The following is a 16743-nucleotide window of genomic DNA, read 5'->3' on the forward strand; positions in this document are numbered from 1 at the left end:
TCAAGATGGAAATTCTAAGGTACGCATTGTAGGGAGGAATAGAAACACTCCTAAAAAAACTGACCCCGCCCTTGTCGTTAATGAAAACTACGTTTCCATATACGAAATATCCAGTTTGACTTTCCTGAGAATCGAACCATGGTCACCTAGTGTATAAAATGAGCCAATGAAACTAAGACGAACAGAGAAGCAAAATATGTCCTTGAGGTTCATGTCGTTGGTGACTGACAGGCTTGTCCTAGACTAGAGGCCCTTTTCTTGACAAGCATATGTGGCTAAACATGACCTTCAGATATTTTTCGAAAAAAATAATAAAATATTTTGTAAAAAAAAATATTACATTTTAAACTATAATTGCTTGTGCTCTATAATTATACTTTACCAAATACCTAGAAAAGATTTTGTTTAGCCTTACAAAAAATTAATAAAAATATTTAGAAAACCCAGAAAAAACTTTCATATAGTCATTATTCAACCATTATCAAGCATTCATAAAAAAAATCACCAAAAATATTTTATTTGCAATAATTTAAAATTTCATAAAAAAACACTCATATTTAGTAACTCTAACATTCCTCTTAAACAGCCATCATCTTGGAAATTTCAAAAATTTATAGATTAAATATTTAAAAAATTGCGTTTTCTATAAATAAGTAACAATTTTTAACCAAACGTTCAGTGTGTTATGTCATTCCACCTGATTAACTGTTATCATTAAAATCTTGAAATTTTCACCAAATATAGATAAAAATTTACTTTTAAAACTTTAAAACACCAACAAAGTAACATTCTGTGTGTTTTTATCTCAATGTGAACTGGATTATTTATTTTTGGAAATAAAAAGGTGCGTGTACTTATGTTCACGTTTTAGACTTTATACTGATTTCACATAATTAATTAAAGAATATAAGTAACATCAAATGGAAGAGACATCGCAGCGTTCGTCATATTAAAGATAACCAACAAAGTTGTTAATATTATCGACACCACGTAAGTTAAAAACAACAAACCGTATAGCTAACAAATCATAGTAATTACTACACGTTAAGTGTTAGCTGTAAATGTTAGTCAGTTATGGGTTATAAGAACTAAATTTTCATATTTCACAGTAGAATATATAGGACCATGTGAATTAAGGATACTGGTACATAACGTGTAGTCCTAGTCAGGGGCGTAGCCAGGGGGGGGGGGGGGTTAGGGGTTCTAACCCCCCTCCTTAGCCCCCATTATTTATCTTATCTGAAAGTAGGTTAGCTAAAAGCCTGGGTGTCTTACTGCTATCACCGGCCACTGCACTGGAGGGGAAGAGTAAGCGAGCCCTACCGATTCTCCTGCCCTTCCCCTACCCCTGTCACGAGCAGAAGTTATAAGGTTGTGTCGCCGTGATGGGTCCCAAGTTTTCAAATATCTTACACCTATTGTATTTAACCAGCGCGGTAATTATAAGCAGATGGTGACTGGGTAACTCTTCAAGCTAAAGCTAATTGTTTCCAGGAATAGGCCAGTTCTGCCGAAACCCAACCATTTTTATTCCTTTTTTTTGTATTGCCGAGCTTCGAGCATGATTTATGATTTTGAGTGGACGTGGACAAGGCACTTGGATTGATTAAAATATCTTTAATTAATTTATTACTTCATCACTCAAATAATTTTTTTATTAAAAAATTAATAATATTTTTACCATTACAATATTTAAAGTTGAGTACCGAAAACTGCTCAAATAGCACTATTTTACACCTTAAAATCCAAATTTTTCCGGGGGAGGACCCCCGAACCCACCACTTTTATAGGGGGGGGACCATGCTTCTTAACCCCCCCCCCCCCATACACAAATCCTGGCTACGCTACTGATCCTAGTTCGTCGCTATCGAGTGGACTGAACTAGAATTAGCAGAGTGACAGCTGTATTTTCGGCTGCTAATGGCTCCTGAGGATAAAAGAACACGGGCTTACTCATGCAAGTGTTTGTCTATCATCATCAGGCGTGGCTAAAATAAACGAGTGGTCTTCCAGAGCTCGAAAGCATAGACAGGTGACAGGGCTGTGACACAACTGCAGCTAAATATCCCCGCGCTCTTGAACTGACGCCAGCAGACAGTAAGTAACACGGCAAAGCTACTTCCTGACCGGCCAAATGTAGTTCAACGTTCAATATTTGCTGAAATTGCGCTCCGGTAAGATAAATACAAACTCGAATTCCTTACTCGAAGATAGGACGTTTGAAATCAAACACCCAGCGTCCACCTCAAATAATAATTATGGTAGAAAACTGTAAAGAGATGCAGAGAAAACTTTTGTACTTATATAAAAGATTCTTTTGGAAACTAGTTGTCAAGAAATAATTTGCAATACAAATAGAAAAAAATTTTAATTGGTACAATACAAAACTATGGTTACCAATTCATGCGTGAAATTATTTTTTTGGGAAAATATTAATTAATATTTCTTTCCGCGTTTACGAAACCTGACGCATAATTTTAATTTTTTATTGTTTTCGCATACAAGAATATATATTTTTGAACATGGTAAATAGAATAAGGTAATCATAATCGGAATTTATTTTGTTTTATGAGGCATATTAATTTGCGTAGTTAATACTGGAAAGCTATTAAAAGGATATAATAGTATGTCCTGCTTCAGGAGCCAGGGAGAGGATGGATAATGGGATCGGCCATCCTGGATTCTGACGTCACGGCGTCCATCTTGGATGACCTAGACTTTTACCTTTGACCGTGACATTGACATTCAAAATTTTCCAAATATTGACAATAAAACTAAAAATTCTACAAAAGTTTGCCAAAAATTCGCCAAAATTCGCCAAAATTTTCCAGTTTTTTTTAGGAAAAAATTAAAACAAAACTCTCAAAAATCAGGAAAATAAAAATTTCCACATTTCGAGGGAAAAATACCCGTTCTGAGGAAAAATGTCCCGCTATAGTCCTCAAAAATTGCCCACAGCTTGAAAATCCTCCAAAACGGCTTAAATTCCCCATTTGCAAGCCAACCTAAGTCGCAGAGGTCATGACCTCGGCCATTAGAATGTCAAGGCCGCAATCTTGAATTATTATTTAACAGTTTCAATTACCTTTACGGTCGTCATATTGAAAATTAATATTAATTTTTGCTAGAAAACTGAGAAAAAATTTAATACTAATAAAAGATTTATATAATAAAATTTTTAAGAAAAAGTACCGTCATATTGAAACTATGAAAACACATCCGCCATATTTAAAATTCGTAATTATTTCCAGAAAAACTAGGGAATAATATTAAAATTTATAAAAAATTATTTAAATACAATTGAAATAAAATTTTATATTAAAAACCCACTTACGTCATGGAGTCCTTGGTTAGAACTCGGCGAGAGCGAAAATAAAATGGCGATTGATACTTCCTCCACAAAAGCCAACGACAGACTGACTTCCCACCACCAATGCAAAGGTAGATATATCGCAAGCTAGTATAACCTCCTGCCCGCAATTTTGTTTTCGTCTGCTGGAGGCCACCACCTTGGATCTGACATGTTGTATGCGTCTGCTAAAGGGCGCAACCATTATGTTAGTTTAATTTTCACCCGCTCGAGCGCAATAATTATTTAGTGCAAGGGCGCCCACCATCTTGGAAATCTGTATTTATTAAGCTATAAATTCGGTGATAAGTTCCGAATTCATCAAAAATATGCAATTAATTAATTGATTGAATCGATACATTACATTGCTTGGTTCAATCATTGCTCGATCCAAAAAGAGTAATTGTAGGGTTAAAAAAACTTATTTAATATAAATATGGTGGAAAGTCCTAAAAGCAGCTTAGGTCCCTAGTCTACCAGCATACAATAAGCTGATGGTGACATATTGGCCAACATATTGGAAATAAAAATATTTTACTTAGAAATACGGAAAAAATTACAAAACTCATAAAAAAATCACTATATAATGTATTAATTTATTCGATCGATATCCTTCCTCAGTTAAATCCTTGGTCAATTAAAAAATACAAATATAATTAAAAATACCATAAATACCATAAAAGTGACAGATTCAAGAAATAAAACAAAACTTGAAACAAAATATTTATTACATAAATCCTACATTACTACAGGAACACTTGCTAAAGTTAACAATCTTAAACATTTAGTGCTGCATTTATTTTAACTGACTACTTCCTAGATCCAATCGGTTTACTGAAGAGAGAGCAGCCAGATCCTTTACTTACATAGTCTTTTTTTCCAACAGAAATTCTTGATACTGTGTTCAACAGAACGCTTCACATCGTGGGAATTATAAAAGAGAGTATTTGCTGTCTTGAATGCACACTTCTTTACTTTGTCTTAAAACAGATATCGTTTGCAAAAAAAACAGTCCAACCACAAGTTATATTTTTTAAATACGTACGTTGCTACTTCATCTGTAAGCTGTTTGGTTATTTTCTGCTTGATATCATCAAGAAAAGTACAAATGAATTATGACTCCCTAAATGTATTTAGATAATAACAGTCTTTCAACGTTCCACAAAATGCAGATTTCATCAAGTGGAATCCATTATCATTTACCTGTAATGCACCAAGAACAGACATAGGTTTACATACATGTCCAGGCATTATCGTAATTGGTTGCTGAAAATCTGTTTTTGTGCTTGTACGCATACAAGTCTCCAATCTAAGGCGAGGAGATGAAATGTCTGCAGGGAGTTCAACCGTAAGCACACCACTTCACCTTTACAGTTTTTCGCATTCCGTCGCAAACAGCCAATACGTGCAAACCAAACATACACTCATCGCAGCGAAACTTCGTACGAGAAGGATTATTTAAACATTTGCTCCTCTCATGTCTTTGTGCATCATGGGAAAATGCGAAGGACATATCACAAAGCTGCAAGGATGCCTAGTTGATGAAGACGAACCTTTCAGGTTCGAATTAGATGATTATGTAACTTATGGGGTACTAACTACCGGTGTACTCTTAAGCACATCATTTAATCGCTGTTGTAGGGAAACCTTTACTCTTAGCCGCTCAGCAGGACCTTTGCTTGTCTTTAAGTGTCTTTTCAACTTACCATTGCTTGCAAAATGCTTAAGACATTTTTACATCCAAATATTTTGCGAAGAATATTCTTGGCACATTTTCTCTTCTTGTATCGTCAAGCATTACAGTTTTTTGAGAAATTCTTAACACAGTAACGGCATCGATGCTCGCTAGTTGTTGACGAATCACCAAACATTAAAGTCTCCATCGATGGCGAAACGTCATTCGTCGAATGTTCATCTGCAGCTCGCACTGCAGTCATTAAAGTCACTTCTGTTGGTGAGACCACGCCTGTTGAAGGCTCCTTTAGTGTTGTTGGTGACGATGATGCATATTCCATCGGGATCTGCTTCGTTGCTGACGAGATCTCCGCAGTCAATAGTACAGCTTCAATCAAGGTCTTCGTGGTTGATGTCGACAATGCCAAAGGGACATGCGTCAACATCGTCGTCACTGCTGTCAGGGTTTCCGTAGACGATGGTACAACTTTCATCTAGTTCGTCGTTAAAGATGGTAAAGATGCCATCAATAATTTTAAAAAATAGGCAAATTCGTGATGGTAATTTCAGATGAGTCAAACTAGGTGATCCTTACACCGCTGTAGCCAGTAACAAACTGAGGGTCGCGTCGTCCATACCTCGCTTATATACTCATGGCCACTAGAATAATGTGCGAGTCAAAACAAGGACAATTTACATTAATACACGAGTTAAGGAAACACAAATACATGTCACAATTAACTAACATAAAGTACATTTGCATGTACATCCTACTCAGTAGTATTTGACCCCAACAGTAGGATACGATAGGCCGCAAGAAGGGGTAGGATAAAATGCCTCCAACTGTCTTTTCCTCCAAATGATTTGGCGCCAAAAGTCTTGATTCCAAATTTATTTACTCCAAATGTTTTGGCACAGTATTTGGCTTCAACAGTCGTTGACTCTAACAGTCTTTAGCTCCAAGTCATTGACTCCAAAAATCATTGGCTCCAAAAAAATTGACTCCAAATAATCCAAAGCTTCAATTGCCTCAAAGGTCCAATTGCGCCAAGTGATTCAAAGCTCCAAATACTCCGATTGCTCCAACAGCTCCAAATGATCCAATGATCCCATTGCTCCAACAGCTCCAACAGCTCCAACTCCTCCTAGTTCTCCATTTGCTCCAACAGCACCAACTGTTCTTACAGATCCAAGTGCTCAAATCGCTCAAATGCCTCCAACAGTCTTTGGATCCAAAATTCTTGGGCTCCAACTGCCCAAGAATACCAATTGCTCCAACAGCTCCGAGTTCTCCAAGTGCTCCAAGTGCTTCAATGCTTTAATTGCTTCAATTGCTCTAATAGCTCCACTCAGCAATGGGAGTTAATTTATCTCGTACAGAAATCTTGTCGCAAGTAGTTCTGCTTTTCAAAAAAAAACAACTAGTGCCACATATTTCATGTAGGTAAATATTATTTAATTTTTATGTGAGATCTTTCTCACGATCACATAGAGAAGGAAGGCTTCGGTATACATCAAGGAGAAGGAAGTTTGTCTTGCATGATAATGTTTTACAGCCGTCTCGAGGCATAGTAATCGACTGAGTAATGAATCAGTATAGAACAGGGGCTCTCAGCTCACACTGTAGAGCAGGGTCTTGCAGATCACGATATAGTGTAGAGTTTCTCAGCTCACAGTATAGAGCAGTGTCTCTCAGCTTACGGTGAATAGCAGGGTCTCTCAACTCATGGTGAGGAGCCGTGTGTCACCTCAAAGTGTGGATAAATGTTTAGAGCTCATATTGTAGAGCAGGGTCTCTCAGCCCTCAGTTTAGAGTAGGGTCTTTCAGCTTACGGTGAATAGCAGGGTTTCAGCTCATGGTGAGACAGTGTGTCATCTTACATCGTAGAGAAAGTTATTTCAGCTCATAGTGTAGAGCAGGGTCCGTTACTTCACAGTATATAACAGGAGCTGTCAACTCACTGTGTAGAGCAGGGTCTCTAAGCTTATAGTGAATAACAGTGTCTCTCAGCTCATGGTGAGGAGCAGTGTGCCACCTCACAGTGTAGAGAAACGTTTTTCAGCTCACAGTGTAGAGCGGGGACCATTACTTCATAGTGTAGAGCGGGGTCTCTCAGCTCACAGTGTAACGCAAGGTCTCCTAACCACTTGGCCTCGCACATCTAAGTGCTGTGAAGCCTCTGCAGGTGAGCCCCAAGTTTTTAGCGAGTGAAATATTTTTTCACATTGTTTGAAAAAATATGTTTTTCGTAAGATTTCTCAACACAACCATCAATAGCATCGTTTCTTGTATTTTTATTAAATCTGTAGGAATTAAAATATATGTGTAAATACATATATGTATATATGTGTGTGCTTATGACTAACTCTAAACGTCTGCACCCCACTCGTCCTGCTTCCCGCAATGCGTTTGAACGTCATGATGCTGCGATCGCGCGTCCTCTTAGCCAGTGGAAAGCCGCCAAATGAGCGCGAAATTAAATTTTGCGCTACTGTTCGCGCATTTTACCTTGCAGGATTGCGTTTCCCGAAATTTGTACCTTATCAAATTGATTGTTTTGCAATTTGTGCAGCCCATTAAATTTATGCCTAGAAATTTCCGGACACCCCATGTGTCAGTGTTATATATGTGATTGTGAGAGAGTATACAGAATGACCCACAAACTTCGGCTGCAGGTTTTCACAACAAAATAAGTCGCAAACATATACGATTTATGGTCTAAAGTGCTTCCCAAGGCTGAATTATATACGTCTTTAAAGTTGGAGCTGACAGCGTTTTTTTTGTTGCAAATATTAGAAATTGTATTTAAGATTGAACACTGAGCATCTGGATTATTTTTAATTATTTATTATTTATTATTAGATATAATCTTTACTTTTATACTTGACTTCTGCTTAAGGCGCCGTCTCCTAACGGAGGTAGGTAGTTCTCACCTTTCAAAATGTTCTCATGATATTGAATTTTCCTTTTCTTTATAATGAACAGCACTTCTTTGCGCTTCTTCATCCGATGGAGTACTTCGTCGTTTGAAATTTTCAACACCCAGGATATGCGTAAGAGACGGCGATATGAATACATTTCAAAAGCATCAATTATTTTCTCTAGATTTTGGTCAAGATTTCACTGTATTTAAGTAGAATCATAATTTGTATTCTTATAATTTTATATATCTGCACTTTTATGATGTAAAACATACTTCAATTTCACTAAGACTAAGTTTTGTAAGTTGTGGTAAACAACTACTGTAATTTACTAACATACATTTACATACAATGTCTTACAACAAGCGCACACCATTCCTTAGTTGCTGCATATGGCGTAGTGTTCACGTTTTGAGAGCAGTGATTCGATCCCTGCATGCCCTCAGGACTCAAATTTAAAAGCACAGAGTCTTTAACAAAGTGATTGTTAGCCCACTATATACCTGGACGGAAATTCGCTAGATACTGGTGGTGCACAGGAATTAAAGTACGAAGTTTATCCGCTCACTGAGTGAAAGGAAGTCTTAATACTATTAGCCACACAGCCACACTGTTAGAAATTACAGTAAATTTACGGTCATTTCTACGAATAATTGAACTCAAATAAACGAAGAAGTCTTCGTAATTTCAAATAACTGAATCTTGGTAGAAACTATGCCGTATTTAGACTTCCGAGTTGTATGTTTCATTCTAAACAAAGGTAAACATTCGCTTGGATAAAAGAAGAGTGTTCTTACTGTAGACTTCCACAGTTTTAGAATGTTTTGTTAATACACAATGAATATTCTTTTGGCTTCATTTTCAAAGTAATTGAACTCGGTATCTGTAAATTTACGAAGACGACGATCTGAAGGAGATCCCTGGATGATTTGTACCCAGCGTTCTTCAAGAATTGAAGTTGAAAATTTTTTACCAGTGCGTGTTGAATTTTCTCAGCAGTAGAGCTACCGACCACCGCAGCGCAGTCGTAGGCACGCCAGCTGTCCGCGCGAGAGGGTTTTGTTCGAGTCCCGAGTTGAGCGTGGGCGAAAATTTGAAATTGTTGAAATAAGTCACAAACCATGTCACCACCATTAAAATTTTCAAAAATGAAAGTAACCTTGTTGACAATAATTATTGCTAAAATAGGGCGATGATGTGCTCGTTGGCAATGAAAATTATCAAAGAGTGAATCACATAATAATTTGATTGAAAAAGCAGGCATAATGAAATAAGTAGTCCACTGAATCGCTTTTGGATGTACCCTCTCTCTCTCTCTCTCTCTCTCTCTCTCTCTCTCTCTCTCTCTCTCTTTGTCACTCGATGGCCGTGATCACTGGTGCAATTTACTTTCAAACTAATTAAAGTATACTGGTTTTTAAACTTGATCTGCCGCAAAATTGCACTTTACAAAGTTTGAAAATACGTTTCGCTTTACAGTAAAATACAAAACGTATTTGAAATCTGTTTTGACACACGTTTGGTAATCATTTTTTCGAAACCCTTCTACCAGGCCAAATAGACATTTTCACACTGCTGTACAGTTGATGTTGATTTCTTCCTGTATTGTAGCCGGATTGAGCTGTATTGTAGCAAGATTGGCTGTATTGTAGCCAGATGAAGCATTTGACTCCAAGCTCTAAGGCTACATTGTAGCCAGATTTAGAAATTGGTTACACTTGTAGCCAGAATACAAACGGGGTCGGAGGAACAGGGTATGTTACAATTTAGGTACGAGCACGATGAAAGCGGGGCAAATGTTCAAAGCATAACAGGCAAAACGGGTGCGAGGTAAACTGGATACGAATGGTATGAGGTTAGAAGTGTATGAGATAAACAAGGTACAAGACAAGATAGGTTCGATGCAGGTAGAACTCGTGGTCCAAGTCAGGCACGAAGCTACTAGCAAGGCATATGGACCAATTCGGGCAAAGGTCTAGTCAAATATAGGTCGAGACAGACAGAATGCAAATCGAGAACGTAATCAAACTAGGCACGCACGATGCAAGCCGGACACATGGCCCAAACCAGGCAAGAGGCAAGCTGGGCACTTGAGGAATGTAAATGCAAAGGTAAGTCCTGTTTAAAGAATTTCCGACCAAAATAACTGTTCTTTTCGTTGAATGTGCATCCCACGTTGTGGAAAGACACGAAACGTACTGGTCAACAGTTACGACTTCTGTTTGCTTCGCAAAATGTTGAAAATTTATTTATTACCAAAGAAATATGGATGATACTTTGTGAACTAAGTTGTGTGGTTCACATAAAATGAATGGTTTTTATAACTATCCTGCGTATTAAATCGAAAAATAAATTATTATTTAGTTCTAAATAAAATTTTTGTATTATTTCTTGTAATCTTACTTCTAGTTTATGGCTATTCCTCGTAATACAATTTCTAACTAAAGAAAGTAATTCACATGTTTCAATCACTAACAAAATGGACATCAAAAATAAAGGTATTTGAGCCATTGGGACCAGTTAGAGGAAAATGCAATTGAAATCTGTTGGGTAGTTGTAGCCTTTGTAGTTAATTGGAGCCAAATGCAAAGGAGCAAATGAAGCTAATCGCAGCAATGCAATTGGAACAATTGGAGCAATTGGAGGTATTGTAGCCAGTCGTATTCTGTCGATCGTATTCTATCGTATTATGCCTATCGTATCATATGAATTCTATGTAATCCTTTCGAACGTATCCTACACATCGTATCCTGCCTATTTTTTTCCTATCGATTGTACTGCCGATTGTATCCTATCATATCCTTTTGTATTCTATCGAGCTGAGTGTGAGTAAAAATAGGATGTGCTTTTCGTTGAATGTGCATAGTCAAGTTTGTAGTCAGCACTGTATAATTAATGTTAAGACACCCTTTGGTCTTCTAGTAGGCGTAAAACATTTTCAGGGATTTTTGGTGTTAGAGTAATCGTTGTACATGTTAATTAGTTTATCAATTTTCTTGTAATAGGTTATATCCATAATGTAGGCCTGCAGTTTCAATATTTTTCTTGTCTTCTTGTAATTATTATTTTCCTATCAATTTTATAGATATGACAAGTAGGTATCAAAATAGAAGATCTCGTGTTCAGATATGTTTAGCCCATATGCCTGTCATTGGACGTGATGTGGTTGCAATGTATTGTTAAATATCAAAAAAGAAGGCCTCGTAGTTCGGAGATGCTTGGACTTTACGCCTAAATTTGTACATGACCTGGTTTAAATGTTAACACAATTATAGAAATAGATGGCTTCGTGTTTATGATACGCTAGGCCTACACGCCTAACAGTGTACGTGGCTTGTTGGAAAGTTTTGACATAATCGAAAAGTAAGGCCTCGTGTTTCGGAGACGTTTGGCCTATATGCTTGTAATTAACAGTCTAGTAATCATAAATTGTGTCGAATATGGACTTTCAGGTAGGTATCGTGATATTGTGTAACATATTTTTCAATAGCGCATTTATATTGGTATTAGTCCTTGTTCTTAATAATGAAGATAAATAGACAATTCGAAAGGTAATATAATAAAAATAATTTAAATAATGATTTGAAGTTCTAACCTATTTAAGCAGTTGCAAAGGAACGACCCAATGAGGTAAATCAATCGAATTAACTAAGTTATTAATATGTATTACTTTTAATGTTACTTGGAATATTTTTCTAAATTTTAGGTAGATAATCACAGTTTTTAATATGGTGGCTGAAATGGCTGAAAATATGGCGGATGCTCCAACAGTCTGGTGATTGACACTAATGCAATCTAGCGGGTACAAATTAAACCAATATATTGGCCGCGAACTTTAGCAGACTAAAACAAGATGGCGGATATAACATGGCCGTCATGACGGCATACTACTGGTTGTCGCAGTACATATTCTTTTTATTAGGGGGGGGGGGGTTAAGTCTTCCTTTAGCCTCCGTGGAGGAAGAACCCACCTTCAGTTTTGCCCTGGCCGGGTTAAAGCCGATGACTCCAATTTCCATGATGTAGGCCTAAGTGTATTTTTATTAAAATGGCATTTAACTAATTTTTCATAAATTTTAAAATGTTTTTCGGTATATTTGGATAATAATTACTGATTTTTATTATGGCAGGCTTAAGTTAGTAATATATATATATATATATATATAGGTTATGCTACAATCTGTGTTGCGTTAACTACACAAGAAGGTTAGCAAACATTCATGTCATGAATTATCTAAGAAAAATGAACATACATTCATCGAACGATATGCCATAGCCGTCGAGCTATGTCATTCACTAGCAAAGACTCTTCTCATTATGATATTGAATAAATCATAAAGAAAAGTAAGAGATTATTTTTTTTAAATTTGACTTAAACTTTTATAAGTATGGACGTGACTTGATTCAGAAAATTACTTCGTATGTAGTCTACGTACAGTTACTTACGAAACTGAGACCGACTCAGGATTGGCGACACGTGTTGCAGCGTAAGACTGAGTTAAGCTTGTGTTTCGCAAGGAATAAGCGTATTTCCTAAAGTAGTGAGTTATTTTTTGTGGTGTTAAATAATAGGAAATAAAATAAAACGCGGTGGACTCTAGTCTGCACTACAGATTCTTTCAAATAATGACTAGAAAAGCTTTAAATTTAAAAAAAGTCAAAATAATATTATAGTGGAATTTTAGTTACTATTAAGATCTACTCAAAGTAATAGCTTAAAAAGTGAGGACATACTAACAATAGCAATTAAAAAAGTAATATTTATTTGAAACAGATTGTCTAAAACAAGCTGATTTAATGCGCAATAGTATGAAGCTTACATGACGTCAGGTGATTCACATGTATGGATAGTGCCATGCCGTTCTCTGTCTAGGTCTAAAATACACTTTAGTCGAAACGTAAAATATCCCACGCGTTATGCATAGTAACGCTCTTAAATCAGCCGAAGTGTCAATGCAGATGCATAGAATATCACAAATCAAACAGCTCTTGTTCCGGTGAGTTGGTGTCTTTATTTGAAGATAAAACGTACGCCGCAAGTGCAAGGCAACGCGAGAGTATTACAGGCTCACATGCTCAGACACAAATAACCAGGACAGTTTTGCTAAGCGTTCTGCACGCTTTTAGTTATAGCCGGAAACGAGGTTCGTAAACAGCTTCGCGGCGTTTCATGGTAACGAGCGCGCGCAAATCTGGGTAACGCCATAATGTTCCTTAACTACTGAGAGACAAAACATCTCGTTTCCGGCCCTCAGCAGTTCTGTTGTGCTGTTTGCTCTGCCGCGCGCAAGCCACTGAAGTTTTTGGAGCAGCATAGTTCTTTCACCTGAATTCAATTTAATCATTTCTCCAAACTTTAGTAACCTTTGGAATGTTCGGATAAGAAAAAATTCACGAATTTGTTTGAAAGGTAAATATTAAACATAAATACTCAACAATTTAGAATGAATTTAGATAAGAATCAGCGACACTGAAAAATTGGAAGCATAAAGTGGTTCAAGCGAAAATATGCGAAACATGCTGTAAAATGTTGTGGTGATTTGTGTTTCGCTTGCTTGGAGTCAGCGTATCTGTTTCTTGGGGGACATAGGAAACACAAGCATGCGCGCCCTCACACGCCAAAAGCCCGCGTCACACGAAAGAAGGAAAGTCACAAAACACATTCGACTTCTTAAGGTCACGTTAAAAATAAACTTCCACGTTGGGAGGGGGTTCGAAGAAGCAGATGACCAATCAGCAAAACCCCGCTGTTCAGCCCGAGTGCAGCCATCGTGTGAGGCCACGATGAGTAACTCTTCCAGTCACAGTTGGTCAATTCAAAAGTCATTATTTAAATTTTTTTTTACTCTGGCTTCACTATTTTTTGAATATTTTATATTGTTTTATTTAAATCTATATACATAATATATGTGTGTGTGAGGGTAGGTGTGTGTGTGTTTCAGTACTCGCAAATGATGTATAACATCTAACCTTGGTAACAACCAAATTCATGTGTTCTCATTTTCGAAATACACTTATAAGTTTAAACTCGGACACGAAATTTAACACAGAATTCTTTAAAATAATGCCGAGCGTGATAAATAAACGCAAATTTTGTTTTCAGTTACTTTTCTGGACGCGGATAACACGTAGTTTCCGCACCCGCCGCTAGAATTCGCCGCCGGAGCAATATGTCGTCTATCGAATATTTCGATTTGATGAGCGAAATTTTAAACTATATAATGAAACGGCTCCGATAAAAGCGAAAAAGATTTGAAAAAAAAAATAATTCTAAAGCCCGACTTTGTATCTGATATTCGACAAGGAATTTTATTCAAATACTGCCCATTTTGTTCCAGTTCATTAAACAGTCAATACTATACAAAAAATTCCATTAGTGTTTGTGAACTTTGGTTCGCGCCGTCCGCCACAGATGGCAGCACCGTGGTTGTCACACATTTCCGTTCCTTGACTTCCTTCGCGTTCACGAAATTACTCCCACCGAAATGCCGTATGCCGAGAGCTAATAGCCCTAATCCATAAGGTATGATGTCTACTAGAACGCACACACTGACTGAGGCAGTCAAAGTTTGACTGGACACGAAATGCTCCGGAACAAGGGCCAAAGTGGGTCAATAGCAAAGGTGGGCCACACTTGGCAGCATGCTAGAAATTGTCTCCGGCATAGCGACCTTTGGTCGGCGTGGGGGGTCGGGCATTGGGGCGGTAGGGGTGGAGAGGGGTGGGAGGGTTGGGAGGTGGTGCAGAGGGGGAGGGAGGGGGACGCCGCCATCACGCCCGGCAGCCACGAGCCCGGCGCCGCAGACGTGTGCGAGGTTTGGGCGACGCGCAGCGCCCCGCCAGTGTCTCGCTACAGACCGCCTCGCCAGTTCGGCCGTGGAGCCCGCGACCGGCGCAGCGGGGACCAGCGGCCAGGGACCAGACCCCCGCCGGTACGCCCCCGAGTGTGTTGTTGTCAGTGCCGCGAGTGCGCGCGCGTCGGAGCACCGAGACGCTTCCAGTTTCTGTAGCTTCGCAGCTTCTTGTCGCTGGTTCGTGGGGGTATGAGTTATGTCCTGGCACCTTACCCACGACGCAGCATGTAGCATCAAGTCTGTGTTGTCTGCATCAATCTCTAGTTCAAAAACGAGTTGCAGCACAAATTATCAAAACTTAATTTGTCATGAATAATAGTAAACCAAGCTGCCTATTTTTGCTATTATAAAAAAAAAAAAAAGAAGCTACAAGTTAAAGTCTGTGAGAAAATGTGGTGTTCAATTGTGATTTTTTGGATCAAGAACAATAAAATATTTCTATCACATTATATTAATTTTAGATCTATAAATACTTAGTTATTACGATTTAAAATAAATTGCTTACAACGTTGGAATTTTATGTGTTGTGAGCAGTATCAACGCATTACCAACATAAATTTAGTCTATAACGCTTGCTTTATTATGTCTGACTTACCATACGTTTGATGTTAAGGCAACCAAACATTTTTCTGCCACTTCGTTCTTACATAATGCTAACGCCAGACTGGTTATGTTTCGCGCCCAACGTACGTTACGTAAATAGGTGCCAGAAACCATTTGGTTCGGAGCCCAGTTTAATCTTGGATGCAGATCGTTTACATTTTTTTTCTTTTTTAAACAGTGCAACGTTAACCCTGCCTGGCTTCTTAACTTACGCAACAGTAACCAAATATAACGTAGGAATTTAATTTTTTAATTTTTTTGTATGTACTGCTAAAATTTAGAATGAAGAAACAATAAATTGCTTTCAATAAATGAAAGTTGTTATAATTGAAAATAACATTTAATTTATGGGACTTCTCTTTAGGTAATGAAATACTTCCAAGATTTAAGTTTATCAACAGATTCATTGAACAAAGTTAATATTTTAGTTCATTGAAAAAAAAAATTGAAAGTTACTTTATATGAGGATGTATACCAATAGTAAAAACGGTACGTACATACATTCCCTGGCTTGACTCCTTACACCATAAGCTGAAAATCCACCCCCCCCCCCCCCCCCCCGATGTAATGACCAGTAGTAGTCTAGGAGTGTTCTATGGTCCCATTGCGTGTGTGAAAAAATAATCTTTTATTTTTCAGTCGATAATTGAATAGTATTGAAGATATATGAGGCAAAATTATTTTCGCAGAAGTAAAAATTAGTATTCTTAAAAGTATGGGTTCATTGGTTTTTACTTTATTGATGATATATATATTGATAAAACCCTGATAGTAACATTTTGAAAATAAAACGAGTGCAGATTAGGCCATATTTTCCTTACCAAAATAAATTTAAAACAGGGGGAATGGTTACAACATTGAATTGTGTAAAACTTACAGAAAACTATCGGTAGACATCACTTCAGACTCCGGCCAATTTCGCGGTCAAACCGGCGACCTTGAACCCCGTAACACACACTAATATTCTTTCTACAAAGTGAAACTCAACTCACACCACTCATCGTCATCGAAGCACACAAGTGTGCCAGTGGCGAATCATTGGGAACAGTGGCCAGGCGAACGAGTATCACACAAATCAAGACACTTGATTTACTTGTGAGAGGAAGCGGGTCACTAAATCGATTAGATAAAGACGGTTTTTAATGGTCTGAGGCATTATTTAAACTTCTTATTCAGAAACTCATCATGATAAAATAACTAAACTTGCTAATCCGTTCTGGGAGAAAATGAAATGTATATGCCGCTGGCACGGACGCAAGCTTGTTTAGCTTTTTGACTATCATTAAATTTTTTTTGTTGCTGAATTTCGAGCTAAGTTGAGAGAAATACGAGTAATTTGAG

General features: G+C 37.6%; 2 protein-coding genes across 2 annotated transcripts in view; one reads left to right on the plus strand and one right to left on the minus strand.

Annotated features, from left to right (window-relative positions):
- Positions 1 to 15483, minus strand: part of LOC134529474 (uncharacterized) — a 60657-nt gene extending 45174 nt beyond the window's left edge. Inside the window, exon 1 of the mRNA XM_063363607.1 lies at positions 15395 to 15483. Coding sequence (XP_063219677.1) covers positions 15395 to 15424 — 30 coding nt within the window. The 5' untranslated portion in view covers positions 15425 to 15483. The remainder of the gene's footprint in view (positions 1 to 15394) is intronic.
- The window catches only part of LOC134529473 (twitchin), a 547023-nt gene continuing 544964 nt past the window's right edge, over positions 14685 to 16743 (plus strand). Inside the window, exon 1 of the mRNA XM_063363606.1 lies at positions 14685 to 14877. The gene's annotated coding sequence lies outside the window, so the exon portion shown is untranslated. The remainder of the gene's footprint in view (positions 14878 to 16743) is intronic.

Source organism: Bacillus rossius, chromosome 2 (assembly GCF_032445375.1).
Source record: "Bacillus rossius redtenbacheri isolate Brsri chromosome 2, Brsri_v3, whole genome shotgun sequence".
NCBI classification, from domain to species: Eukaryota; Metazoa; Arthropoda; class Insecta; order Phasmatodea; family Bacillidae; genus Bacillus; species Bacillus rossius.